Source organism: Oryctolagus cuniculus, chromosome 4, assembly GCF_964237555.1.
Source record: "Oryctolagus cuniculus chromosome 4, mOryCun1.1, whole genome shotgun sequence".
Taxonomy (NCBI): Eukaryota; Metazoa; Chordata; class Mammalia; order Lagomorpha; family Leporidae; genus Oryctolagus; species Oryctolagus cuniculus.
This window is the reverse complement of record NC_091435.1, coordinates 175,046,045-175,060,176: the sequence shown is the minus strand read 5'-3', so window position 1 is coordinate 175,060,176 and position 14,132 is coordinate 175,046,045. Positions and strand designations below refer to the sequence as shown.

The 14,132-nt window shown below is 52.5% G+C and overlaps 1 protein-coding gene across 1 annotated transcript in view; it reads left to right on the top strand.

Annotated features, from left to right (window-relative positions):
• Window positions 1–14,132, top strand: part of SCN11A (sodium voltage-gated channel alpha subunit 11) — a 238,289-nt gene that overhangs the window by 172,783 nt on the left and 51,374 nt on the right. Inside the window, exons 12-17 of the mRNA XM_070073066.1 lie at window positions 1,782–1,923; window positions 2,487–2,684; window positions 3,530–3,703; window positions 7,859–7,988; window positions 9,456–9,694; window positions 13,375–13,545. Coding sequence (XP_069929167.1) covers window positions 1,782–1,923; window positions 2,487–2,684; window positions 3,530–3,703; window positions 7,859–7,988; window positions 9,456–9,694; window positions 13,375–13,545 — 1,054 coding nt within the window. The remainder of the gene's footprint in view (window positions 1–1,781; window positions 1,924–2,486; window positions 2,685–3,529; window positions 3,704–7,858; window positions 7,989–9,455; window positions 9,695–13,374; window positions 13,546–14,132) is intronic.

Sequence of the window (14,132 nt, the reverse complement as noted above, 5' to 3'; positions counted from 1 at the left end):
CTCTTTCTGAACCTCTGACTTTCAAATAAGTAAGTCTTTAAAGAGAGACCCAGAATGCAGGTCCTAGGGTGGTGAGGCAGGCGGTGTTGTACAGTAAATTAAGCCTCCACCTGCATCCCATGTCAGAGTGCCTGGTCCGAGTGCCAGCTGCTTTGCTCCAAAATCAGCTCCCTGCTGGTGCCCCCTGGAGGCAGCAGATGATGCCCCACGTACCTGGGTCCCTGCCACCCACGTAGAGACCTTCCTAACTGCAGCTCTTGTGGCTGTTTGGGAAGTAACCAGTGGATAGAAAATCTCATTCTCTCTGTGCCACTCTGCCCTTCAAATAAATAAATAAATTGAAGGGAAAAAGGAGGAATGCAGGTCTCTCAGTGCCTAAAAAATGAATGAAAAAGAACCACAGCAACTGCATTTTGTGGCATCTCAGGAAATTTGAGGGAAAAGACCTCAAAACCAAAGGGGAAAAGGTCTCCCACAAAGGGACAAAAATCAAAATAGCATCAGAGGTCTCAACAGTGACGTGGGATAATGGCTGAGCAGGGCTCTCATATTGCTAACGGAAAAGGGTGTTCAGCCCCAATTATGTTTCTGGACAAACTCATCAATTGATGGTGATGGTGGAATGAAGATATATTCAGGTCTGCAAGTATCACTCATTCTTCTTATGCAGTTACTTGAGGGGTGCTCTGGACAAATGAGGAAATAAAACTATTTGGGGCAACATGCAAAAGCCAAGGGAAAAAGCAGCGGCCCTGGAGAGCCACTGGCACCCGGCACAGTGTTTTCCGGGAGGAGTGTAGACGTGGTGAGGACATAGCGTGAAATGCTGGTGAGCTAACCTTCCTCGACTCTAGAGGGCATTGCCCACCAAGAACTAAGGTGGATAAGTCAGATGTCAGTGCAACCACTGTGCCTAGAGATGTAGGTGTGAAAGAAGTGCAGGTGCTGGATTAGGGATGTGGAAGTGACGGTCAGAGAATGTTACCATGGGTCTGATTACAAGCTTTTTGGTGTGTGTGATTTTTAAACCGTATGCATGTGTTACTTTGATTAAATACTATTTTTATTAAAAATTAAGGAAGTAGCCTGTAGATATACTCAGTTATGTGTGCTTTAGTAAGCAGGCAAAGACCCATGTACAGAGCTATCCATTGCCCAAACGCTTGTAGGAGCCAAGGATTATTAACCTCTGAAATGGAAACAGTCACCATGGAGCAGCTCAGTTAAATAAGCCCTCGGTCTGGGAGACATGGGAGAAACACATCCCTGGATGCTGGGTGCAAGTGCTTCCCAGCTACGTGTTCCGTGACACAAGCAGGGTGCGGAATGTGCTCAAGGCGTGCTCCCATTTTTGCACTATAAACAGTGTGTATGGACACCTCGGTGCTCCTGGACTCATAGAAAGCTTCTGGAAATTGACAGAAGTAACTGTTAATCGTGGCATCAGGAGAGTGGGACTGAGCGACTGGGGAGGGCGAGGCCCAGCATTCACGCCGCGCACTCACTGTCACTGTCAGTGCTGCCCTGGCTGTCCGTGAACTTGCTCGTATGCATGTATGCAGCAGCCCATGGGGAGGACTCAGCAGTAGCTGTGTTGAGATGAAGGCTGGGGAGCTCAGCATGGAAGGGCAGACGCCCACCAAGCAGCCCTGCACCCCAGGGAGCTCTGCTGTGAGTCGGGGGCTTCTGAGGGGCCGGGCTGCTGGGGGGATGCCGCGTCGGGGAGCGAGCCGGGCCGTGGGGATCGCAACTCTTTCTGTCCCCTTGTTTCTCACGTCTAGAGCCTGTTCCAAAAATTACACATGCCGCCTCACCAAATTTAATCCCGACTACAATTACACGAATTTTGACAACTTTGGCTGGTCTTTTCTTGCCATGTTCCGGCTTATGACTCAGGATTCCTGGGAGAAACTTTATCAGCAGGTGAGCTGTTTATAGTCCCTGTCTTCTCCCTCCTCTCCCTCCTCCACCTATCACTTGTTGTGTAGTTAAAACCTACCATACATCCTCCTACTTTAGTCATAGATTCCTCATCTTTCACAGATGTGCCATTAAATTTTGCTTTAGAAATTCTATTACACATGTCAAGAAAATTATAGAGATGATATTTGGAAGAAGAATGCAAAACACACACATAGACACACACACACACACACACACACACACACCAGCCTCTTCTTCCTACAAACATTACCTCCTCTCCACACTTGCTACTGCTCAGAGTTCCACCACTGGCACTCTCGTGCCTTGGTTTACTTGAAAATCCAAGGACCTCTGGGGAAGTCATAGACGGTTACGTCACCACGACCCCTGTGTGGATGTCCAGGCGGCGTCGCCTCACTGGGAGATGGTGCATCAGGCTCCCAGGGGGACTGAGTCCAGCCGGGGCTGGAGGAGGCAGCTGTGTGTGACTGTGTTGTTGTTAAGGGGACAGGCCCTGCCCTGTGCAGGAGGCTTCAGTGCCGCCTGTGCTCTGTCCCTTGCAGACGCTGCGCACTGCTGGGCTCTACTCCGTCTTCTTCTTCGTGGTGGTCATCTTCCTGGGCTCCTTCTACCTGATTAACCTGACCCTGGCTGTGGTCACCATGGCCTACGAGGAGCAGAACAGGAACGTCGCCGCGGAGACCGAGGCCAAGGAGAAGATGTTTCAGGAAGCCCAGAGGCTGCTAAAGGAGGAGAAGGAGGTAGGGTCACTGAGGTCAGACGGCGGGACGTGCTGGGGTGGGGGTGCCCCGCACGACCCTAGAGACGATGCGGCTGAAGATCAAACGTTGTCTCGCAGGGTGTGACCTCAACACGTTCTCACTGGGGCTCTTGTTGCAGAGTGACCCTGCGGTCTCTGTGAGTTTCCCAGACACGGAGCTCTGGAGACAATGGTCTTGATGCTCTTTGACCTTCTAAGGCCTGGGCCTTTGAGGCAGCTCCAAGACTGCTGCTTGGAGAACTCACGGATCTGTGCATCCCGGCTCTGCTTGCTTTCCCCGTATGAACCGGCGGTGTTGGTGTTCAGCCTTTGGTTGGCTCTGGAACAGCAAGCATTGCCATCTCTCCCCTCCTGAAGTCCGTGTGGTCCCTAGAGGCCATGCTGAGTGTTTCCTCGATGTCTCAGGTTTTCCAGTTTAATTCTAAGAGTTTTGGGACAGGGACGGTGCTTCATGGTCCTTCCCATCCTCTGAAGGGATTTGTCAGAGGGAAGCTCATCTTACATCTGTAGTAATACATCCGCATCATCTGGCTTATGCATTTATTGAGTGCTGTGACACAAGTGCTGACAACCCAAGAGCGAAGGTTGGTGATTCAGAGATGGCACAGTCAGCCCACCTCTGATGGCTGCAGTCAGCGTGAAACAGGGCGCATCTCCCAGATAGATAATGACGAAGCTGGTGTGTTCCAGCAGGCGGTGAGCAGTCTAAGCGGTTCGGTGCTGGCAGAAGAGAGGAGGGTGAGCTCACGGGGGCCGGGGTCAGTGACAGCATGCGGTGTTTTATGGACAGGTATAATTTTTCATTAATTACTTTTGTTCACTAAGAATCTGGTTGCCATGGGAATTGACAGAAGTTCACTGAATTCCCTTGAAGCCTCATCTTTCTCCTCAAAGAAGAGAAAGCTTTTTGGTAGTAAGAAAAGGAAGTCTTTCTTCATGAGAGAGCCAAAGAATGACCAGGCTCCGGGATCAGACTCTGATGACGACTCCTCCCAGAAGGTGAGTCTTGTCCCAGGGATCAGTGATCCACGGCACTGTCTGTGGGGACAGGGACAGCTGCCAATCTAATTGAAAGCGTTCACTCATTCATCCCCTCACTCACTCATGCATTCACTCCCAGTCACCAATTTTCACATCATCTCATGCATTCCTGTGTCTTTTCAATTGTCCACTTACTTATCAATGTCTATTTAAAGTGTTTACAAATGTCAACTACCTGCTTTGCATGGGCGTATGTTCTGGGAATGCACAGTTCCTACTCCACAGAGTTAGAACTCATGACTAGGACACACTCATACACAGGCAGTCACTATCCAGTGGTGACTGAGGTGATGAGCACTGTGGGAGAGCAGAGGAGGAGCAGTGTCGGTGTGGGCTCCCTCTCGTAGAGTGCAGGAAGGTAATAAGCCAGCTGCCACTGAAGGGGCTGGAGTCTAATCCCCCCGAAGTAAGGTGTGCCAATGGTGGAACAGTGGCCCATGATTGGTGTGTGCCAACGGTGGAACAGTGGCCCGTGATTGGTGTGTGCCAACGGTGGAACAGTGGCCCATGATTGGTATGTGCCAATGGTGGAACAGTGGCCCAGGATTGGTGTGTATCAACAGTGGAACAGTGGCCCATGATTGGTGTGTGCCAACGGTGGAACAGTGGCCTGTGATTGGTGTGTGCCAACGGTGGAACAGTGGCCCATGATTGGTGTGTGCCAATGGTGGAACAGTGGCCCAGGATTGGTGTGTATCAACAGTGGAACAGTGGCCCATGATTGGTATGTGCCAATGGTGGAACAGTGGCCCGTGATTGGTGTGTGCCAACGGTGGAACAGTGGCCCATGATTGGTGTGTGCCAACAGTGGAACAGTGGCCCGTGATTGGTATGTGCCAATGGTGGAACAGTGGCCCGTGATTGGTGTGTGCCAACGGTGGAACAGTGGCCCGTGATTGGTGTGTGCCAACGGTGGAACAGTGGCCCGGGATTGGTGTGTGCCAACGGTGGAACAGTGGCCCGGGATTGGTGTGTGCCAACGGTGGAACAGTGGCCCGTGATTGGTGTGTGCCAATGGTGGAACAGTGGCCCGTGATTGGTGTGTGCCAACAGTGGAACAGTGGCCCATGATTGGATAAACATTGCTGGAGGCTGGAGACAATGCTTTCCCCATGCTTCTGGCATGCTATGAATTGAGTAGAGGAAGTTTGGGTCAACAGAGGAAACCCTCACCCTCAAGTAAGGACCAAAGACATAAGGGTGGGGCAGCCAATACCTGCTTCTACAGCCAGCTCAGACTTAACCAGGGACTGGAGTAGAGCTGTGGGTCGGAAGAAGTAGTACCTAGAGTGAAAGGATGAATCTGCCAGAAGAAATGAACACAAGGCGTAACTGGTAGAACAGCAGCATGTGCAGAGTCCTGGAAACAGGCCAGCAGGAGAACATGATCCCATTAGAAAACGTGTGTGTGTGTGTGTGTGTGTGTGTGTGTGTGTCTAGGTTCAGTGAGGGTAGGTGGGAAGATGGTAAAGGCCTTGAGAACCAAGCTAAGGAGTTCACTGGGGGCAAGGGGTAAGCAGCACTGAAATGTTTTAAATGAGAGAGTGATATGACCAGATCTACATTTTTAGAACCCTGGCTGCATTGAAGAGAGAGCATTGGAAGACAGTAAGACTGGAGGCAACAAACTGCAGAGGTTGTTTCAGTGAACCAAATGAGAGCTGGCAGCGGTTTAAACTAGAGTTCGAATAACAAGGATGAAGATGGGTGAACATATTACAGTGATGTACAGAGGAAAAATTTGTCAGCTGCATGGAGGGTGTGGGTGATGCCTGATTCGTGACTGGGGTAGCTGACGTGGTGGAGGTTAAGGACCAAGATGGAGAAGAGTGAGAAGATGGCAAATTCGGTTGTGTATATGGCAGTTTTGAGGTGCCTACAGAACAGATGAGCAGGGACACTGGGTAGATGGTGTGGTGTGCAGACATGGAGCCACAGAGGAACAGGCATCAGAAAAAGTTGTTCTTATCACTGAAGAGGGAGGTGTTCGACTACATTTTAATCACTGAGAGAAATGCCCAGAGAGGAAAATGTTGGAAGCCCAAGGAAGCAAGGATGGTAAGAGCTACTTTCCTAAGCCAGAAAGAGGGAGCTTATGCAGGCAGCAGGTGAGTGTGCATGTCAGATTGTAGGTGGTAAGTAGTGGGCCACAGGTGTGCTCATGTCAGACTGTAGGTGGTAAGTAGTGGGCCACAGGTGTGCTCATGTCAGACTGTAGGTGAAAGTAGCAGGCAGCAGGTGTGTGTACATGTCTGATTGTAGGTGGGACGTAGCAGGCGGCAGGTGTGTGCATGTCAGATTGTAGGTGGAAAGTAGTGGGCCACAGGTGTGCTCATGTCAGATTGTGGGTGGTAAGTAGTGGGCCACAGGTGTGCTCATGTCAGATTGTGGGTGGTAAGTAGTGGGCCACAGGTGTGCTCATGTCAGATTGTGGGTGGTAAGTAGTGGGCCACAGGTGTGCTCATGTCAGACTGTAGGTGAAAGTAGCAGGCAGCAGGTGTGTGTACATGTCTGATTGTAGGTGGGACATAGCAGGCAGTAGGTGTGTGTGCATGTCCAATTCTAGATGGGACATAGTGGGCCATAGGTGTGTGTGCATGTCAGATTGTAGGTAGGATGTAGTGGGTGTTGGGTGTGTGTGCATGTCAGATTGTAGGTAGGATGTAGTGGGTGTTGGGTGTGTGTGCATGTCAGATTGTAGGTGGGCCACAGGTGTGTGTGCATGTCAGATTGTAGGTGGGATGGAGCAGGCAGCGGGTTAGTGCCTCTGACTGACAGCAGGTGGGAAGCAGAGGAATTCCATGTCCTGCGGTGGTCAGCTCTCTCATACAGTGACAGAGCAGAGCTCATGTTAGGAAAGTTCTTGGCTGCTGGACCATAGAACAAGCAAGACAGAAAATATTTACTTGACGATTTCAAGTTTTCCTCATCTCAGGACACAATAGGAAAAGTCCCAGACACCTGATATAGAGTGCCTTTCCCTGGTAACTAGGACAGGGAATAACTGTGGGAAGACTACAGAGATCAGCACACAGGGGCCCTGACTGGTCAGAGCCTTTGGGAAACAGGCCATTGTGGATACGCGGGGTTACATGCTGTCATCTCCAGGGGCTTCAGGTGTGGCTAAGGTGAGTCAACAACCCTTGGACACAGCCTGAGAGAGAGGGCCTAGGGCTTGGAATACACATTCTGACATTTAGGTTGTCCTCTTTAGTTACTATCTTCTTTAAAATCTACTCAGGCAGCTGTTCAAGACACTTTACCCTCTGGCCCCACTCCACTTTTTCAAATGTGTCCCCTACTTCTGCCCCTTGCAAATGTTGTTTCCAATTAGACTTCCTGCAAGTGTGCACACTGGAGGCAGCAGGTGATGGCTCAAGCAGTTGGGTCCCTGACACCCAAGAGGGAGACTTAGGACTGAGTCCACAGCTGCTGGCTTCAGACTGGCCCAGCCCCTGCTGTTACAGGCATTTGAAGAGTGACCCAGTGAAGGGGCCTGTCTGTCTCTCTCTAAAAATAAAGAAATACAATTATTTAAAAATAAAACGTTGGAGCGGCATTGTGGAGCAGTGGATTAAGTTGCTGCCTGTGACACCGGCCTCCTGTATGAGCACCCCCAGTTCAAGTCCCAGCTGCTCCACTTCTGACCCAGCTTCCTGCTAATGCCTCTGGGAAGGCAGCAGAAAACAGCCCAAGTGCTTGGATCCCTGTCACCCACAGGGGAGACCTAGCTGGAGTTCCAAGCTCCTGGTTTCGGCCTGACCCAGCCCCGGCAGTTGTGGCCATTTGGAGAATCAGTCAGTGGATAGAAGATAGTCTCTCTCTCTCTTTCTCTCTCTCTCTCACTTGCTTTCTGTCTGTCTCTTTCCTTCTCCCTTTCTGTCTCTCTATAACTCTGCCTTTCAAATAAATAAATGGATTTATTAAAATGACCTTATCTAGCAATCTCTACATAATAAAATGGGGCGTCTGGCATGCTGTGAGGATGAAGTTGGCCAAGCTTTATAAAATGCGGAGTGCCTTCATGTGTGTGGCTCTGATACAAAGTAGTTCATCAAGTTTAATGAGAGACCACCACTGCCCTTGTCTGGTTCACCACACCTTCTCCTACAGCCACATCTCCTGGAGCAGACCAAGCGCCTGTCCCAGAACCTGTCCGTGGACCACTTCGATGAGCACGGAGACCCCCTCCAAAGGCAGAGGGCCCTGAGCGCTGTCAGCATCCTCACCATCACCATGCACGGTGAGTTCCACCGCCCGCCCTCTGGCAGCCCCTCTTCAGTGACGGCCTTGCATCGCCCTTCTCCGCGGTCCCCAAGAAGTATCCTGCAGGGCAGCCTTTTGTGTCTCGGAACCAGCTCATTGCATTGCCCTTCAGTGTGAGGGTTTGCCTCACTGCGGCCTGCAAACAGGATGGCTTTAAAAAGTGGGCCTCCCATGTGGGCCACTTCCTGCCAGCATTTGATTGGTGGTGGGAACTGGCTAGACTTGGGGTGGAACTTCAGACCCGAAGCAGACGGCCTCCCCCGCAGCCAGGCAGTCACGGGAGGTCTGGGTGACAGTGACAACTGAAGAAGTTCACAGGTGATGGCAGTTGTTACTGAAGTTAGATTCAGGAATCCAGCGTGGACCGTAGACCTGTGTGGATGGGTTGGAACCGCCTGATGGGCCTGATTAATGGCAGGAACAGAGCCCCAGCACCCAGCTAACGGGGGCAGGACCGAGCCCCAGCACCCAGCTAACGGGGGCAGGACCGAGCCCCAGCACCCAGCTAACGGGGGCAGGACCGAGTCCCAACGCCCAGCTAACGGGGGCAGGACCGAGCTCCAGCACCCAGCTAACGGGGGCAGGACCGAGCCCCAGCACCCAGCTAACGGGGGCAGGACCAAGCCCCAGCACCCAGCTAACAGGGGCAGGACTGAGTCCCAGCACCCAGCTAACCGGGGAAGGACCGAGTCCCAGCAGGAGTGGGGTCAGCTGGGCCCTTGTCACTCTTGCACCTAGTCTGTCCCCCATTTGGCCTGCCATGGTGCCAGTGAAGTCAAAGGTCCAGCTGCTCTTTGGCCTGAACTCAACTAGCTGATGAAGCGCCTTCTCTTCCAGATCCCTCTGCCCAATTCTCTCTCCCCCTAAGCCAGGGCTGGAGCACACTGGCTGGCGGGCTGTAAGAGCCTGTGAAATCAATGGGCCAGGCAACCCCACACAGGACCCAAAATTCAATGAACCTGTAGCAGGCTAATCTTTTAAGCTGATGATTTTGTGTGGTCCAGGAATGATGTCACAAATACCCAAGTGGCCCTTGGTAGAGAAAAGTTCCCCCAAACCCCTGTACCGCTTGTGCCGGTTGCGGCCATCACCAGGCCCTGTCCTGAGAGGACTCAGCAGGGTGTACCTGTCTCCCCTGGATTCACAGCCAGGCAGTACTGACTTGTTCTCCTGCCTCTCTGGCAGCCCAGCTCCTGGGCGCTCAACAGGTTTGATGTGCTCGGCCATTCCGCTTGCCGGTGGCATGGGGAAGAGTCTCTGCTGCGCTGTGATTGGTGGACAAACCTCTGTGGCTACACAAGGCAGTGCCTGACTTGGCTGGACGTTGTGCACAAGAGACCCTGGGGAAAACGGGGGAAGGAATGCTGTCGGGCAAACAGCAGCCGGACTGGGCCAGAGCCAGCTCCGCTCCTCAGCCCAGCCCTGTTCTCTCATGCTCTTGCAGAACAGGAAAAAGCCCAGGAGCCTTGCCTCCCCTGCGGGAAAAACCTGGCTTCCAAGTACCTGGTGTGGAACTGCTGCCCGCTGTGGGTGTGCATCAAGAAGGCCCTGCGCGCCGTGGTGACGGACCCCTTCACTGAGCTGGCCGTCACCCTGTGCATCATCGTCAACACCGTCTTCTTGGCCCTGGAGCATCATAACATGGACAAGGACTTCAAGGCCATTTTGAGTACAGGGAATTTGGTAATTCTAAGCTTTCAAAAACTCTGTTTCCAGTTTGGGGTTGTCATTCCTTTGGGGGTCAAATGCTGTAAGTGGCCTGAGCTGGCCTCGTTCTTGGGCGCCTTGCGTGGAGTAGAGGTGAGAGGTGACTGTTGGGGTTTCACTTTCGCCCCGTTCATTGCCGTCACTTCCATGGCCCTGTCTGTGCCCAGTGTCTCCTGAGCCTCCCACGGGCCGTCCAGAAGCAGGTAGATATCTGAAGAGGTCAGCCCTGGTGTAATCGGGGAAATGCTGGCCATATGCAGAGGCCCGAGGTAGTGACCGCCCCACCCGCCCCGACAGCAGTGACGCTGTCCGGCACCAACTACCGGCTTCCTCTGGTAGTTTTACCCCCTGCAAAGGTGGGTCAGGGCCTGGCAGCCGGCGTGAGAAGCGTTCAGGTAGGGGCGGCGGGGGATCAGACTTGAGCTTACCGCGGTGTGTTTTTCCCCCAACAGCTCCAAGTGCCAGTTAAGTTGGGAAAACTCTGAAAGGAGAGAAGACTTTTCAAGTGCTGTTCACTTTAATTCATGGTTCCTGTGAAAGGCATTCTTCTCAAGGGGGAATTCTTTCCCAAAATATCAGAAACAACAAATAATCACCCATTAAACATTCTACCTTGATTGGATTGCAGGTTAATGAATTGTGAATGGCATGTCCGGCTTTTCCTTCTTAAATTTTATTTTTCTAACCTTTAAGAGAAAAAATATAAATAAGGGAAAGACAAAGAAGAAACTCATTTCCCATGATCCTTCCAGTAGAGTCGAAACCCCCTCCACCTCTTTTTCTCTTTGCAGAATATTTCCTGGTGGTGTGTGTGTATGTGTGGATGCATAGATTTCTGCATGTTGTTTGTCTTTTGGATTTTTTCTTTCTTGTACCTTCTGCATATAATTTGTAATTTTTATGTTGAAAAGAAAGCTGCTCCTGCGCGCCAAGTTGAGGATGATGTAGAATGAGAGACAAGTGGCCGCCGTGCCCGGTTCCACAGCCCTCCCGAGAGCAAGAGATACAGTGCAGCTGTCGCATGAAATGGGGACGAGGCCGTCCTTACACACAGGCTGCTTCCAGTTCCTTTTCCCACAGTGCTTTGGGCATAAATGCCTTGTGGGGCTGTGGGGGTCGGAATAGCTTCCATGCTGCGTGCTGAACCATGCTGAACACATGGTCCTGACCTCCTAGCAGGCCAGGACTTCTGGGCTCCAAGCCAGTACGTCCAGCTGTCCCCTGCTGAAGTGTCCCAGAATGGGCTGGTGGCTGTGTGTCAGTCGGGGCAGATGCAGTGTCCGCGGGCATGGTTGCGCCTCAACAGTCAGCAGAGCCCGTCCCTCAGCCCCTCCTGGAGGGATGGAGCACTGAGGAGCTCCTGGCAGCACCCACAGGAGCCTTTCCCATTGCAAAGGGGCTCTCCCCAGCCCTTCCTCTGCTCGTCCAACAGCAGGAGCGAAGAGAAGCTGCGTTTTGCTGTGGGAAGCCGGCTGACCGTGTGACGTCCTTTTCTCTCCCCAAGAACAAGCGTCACCTGGATATCATTGCTGTAGGCAGCTTCTGTACCTCAGCTCCTGAAACTCGGCAGGAAATGTCTAGAGCTGACCCACAGCTTCCATTGCATGTGCCCCACTTCCTAGATGTGCAGTGTGAGGGCTGTGAGGGTGGCAACCAGCTCATCCGTCCTCACAGCGGTCATGCTGAGGGGAGGCCTTGCAGCCTAGAGCTCCAGGGACCACGTCCAGATCTCTGATGGATAGACCAGAATGAGGCCAGTCTAGAAGGTTCTGAGGTGTTGGACTGAGAAACAGACCCAGCAAGCTTGAGAGGTTGCCAAGTGAGGCAATGCTCGAGCCCCCAGTATAGAACTGGCTTGGCAAAACCAGTGGTCCCAAGGTGTGCAGGGACGCTGTGCAGTCAGACCCATGAAGCCTGAGGACAGGAGGAGGAGAGGGCAAGGGGGCTGAGAGGAGTCCAGCAGGGTCCAGACAGGCAGCACGCACGCGTTCAGGCACTGTGCGAAGCCTGAGGACAGGAGGAGGAGAGGGCAAGGGGGCTGAGAGGAGTCCAGCAGGGTCCAGACAGGCAGCACGCACGCGTTCAGGCACTGTGCGAAGCCTGAGGACAGGAGGAGGAGAGGGCAAGGGGGCTGAGAGGAGTCCACCAGGGTCCAGACAGGCAGCACGCACGCGTTCAGGCACTGTGCGAGCAGGGGCGAGCAGTGATAGAGGGGAGGACGCAGACACGCTTGAGTTTCCTTTGCCCTCTCCCCCGATTTTTAAAAAAATTTGTCCATCCTGGATTTATCCTAGTTAATATTCCTTTACTTTTGACTTGCGTCATTTAATTTTAGGCATGCTTTTCGTATAAAATAAGTCGAATTATTTATAACCACAGAATCTGGGGATGTTCACACAGCAGCTAAGACGCTGCCGGGGTTGCCCACTGCGCATGTCAGAGAGCCTGGTTTGAACCCCAGCTCCTCCACTTCTGACTGCAGCTTCCTGCTAGTGCACACCCTGGCAAGCAGCTGACGATGGTTCAGACACTTGGGTCTTTGCCTCCCACGTGGGGCCTGGGTGGCGTTCCAGGCTTTGGCTTCAGCCTGGTCCAGCCTCACTAATTTTGGACACCTGAGGCCTAAACTCTCCGATGGAAGATCTAGATATGCCTCTCTCTCTCTCTCTCTCTCTGTCTTTTGGTCTTTCAAATAAATAAAAACAGATAATCTGTTACCTTTAATAAGGATATTTAATCATTTATTGATTTTCCCCCAGAAATGTAGTGGAGGGTCTTGTAGCTGATACTTTAAAGGTTCATCCCCTTTGGTGTTACCTTATTATTTGTGTATGCTTATGTTTCTGTATTTCTGAGTGTGTGTGTGAGATGGAGAATGTCTTGTTGGCTGTGACTTTATCTTCCGCAGAGATGAAAGATAGGTTTGGTTTTAAATTTTTCTACTGCTTATTCAATATTCTACACATTTTAAGCCTGTATGTATCTAATTATCAAGCCCAGTGACGAAACAATTCGTTTTTTCCCTGAGAAACACCCGATTTAGTGCTTGCTGCGACCCCTGTCCCTCCCTTCCGTGCAGTGAGGAGCCCTGAATCCTGAGTGAGCCTTTGGGTTCTGATTCGCCAAGTCCTCCTTTCAGCCATAACCAGCCCCCCCACAAGGAGTCCCTGGACGACCTTCTCCACACCAGGCAGTGTTTCTGATGATCCACTTCGGTCCCTTCTAACTTGGAAGCAGTGTTTACACTTTCTGTGACCGGTGTTGGAATTGCGTGGGTGGGCGAGCTCCTGTGGATCCTGTCTGTGGGAGATCTGATCCCAGTGTCCAGAGCTGTGTGCACCCGCCCCCTGCCGCACTTTGGAGCTCTGGTGGATATTTTAAAGAGAGTTCAGGGGCGGGGGAGGGGCCTGGCGCTTCCTATCACCCTGCTGTCTGCCAAGAAACCTACTTAGCCTCATTTCCACAGGATGGGAAATAATGCTGGTGGCAGGGGGTGGGATCGCCAGCGGAGAGGGGAGCCTCGCACAGGCTCCCACACGTGACCGCGAGCATGCTGTCTTACTTCTCTGTAGCCTGTGTCATTTCCTCCCTCCGTTCCTACAGGCGTGTCTCCCGGGAGGAGTAGCTTCCTTTCTCACTCTCGTTTGTCCCACTAGGTTTTCACTGCCATTTTCATAGCAGAAATGTGCCTCAAAATCATGGCTCTTGATCCCTACTACTACTTCCGTCAGCGCTGGAACATCTTCGACTGCGTCGTCGCTCTCCTGAGCCTGGTGGACGTGATTTACGTGAGGCACAACCTGCCCTACCTGCGTCCCCTCAGAGTGGTAAGGCCCGACGGCTGTCTTGGACGAAGCTTTAGCTCACTTTACCTTAATCCCGGAACCGAAGCTGCTCTGCTCCTGCTCCCGTGCAGGCCTTGAATAGCCGAGGGTGTCCTGGGGGAGTCCTGTTTGAGGCGGACCCTGGACCCTCCCTCACCAACACGACCTTTGGGGTAGGCAGATGAGAGCCGCATCTCTCAGAGTCAGGACTCTGCTCCCAGCTCTGTGCACAACCCCTCCACCTCCCCAGTTCCCCACGGAGCTCTGAGGTGAACACCCCCACATCTGAGCTCACTGATGCTGGCAAAGACCAAAGCCCAGGAGAGGCGTGAGTGGTGCCAGCAGGTGCCGTGGTGCCACAGGCCCCCTCAGCACTGCCGGCATCACACCCCTGCTCTGTAGTCTTTGCCTTGTAGGCACCCGTTTGGAGGAGGCATTCTGGAAACCTGTGCACTGAACCCATCCCTGTGACAATGACACCTTCTTCAGGAGGGCAGATCGTCACGACAGTCACCTCTGACAGGTGGGCTGTCCACGCTGTCACAGTGACAGATTCCAGCATGGTTGCCGAGGGAACTGTCACACTGCAG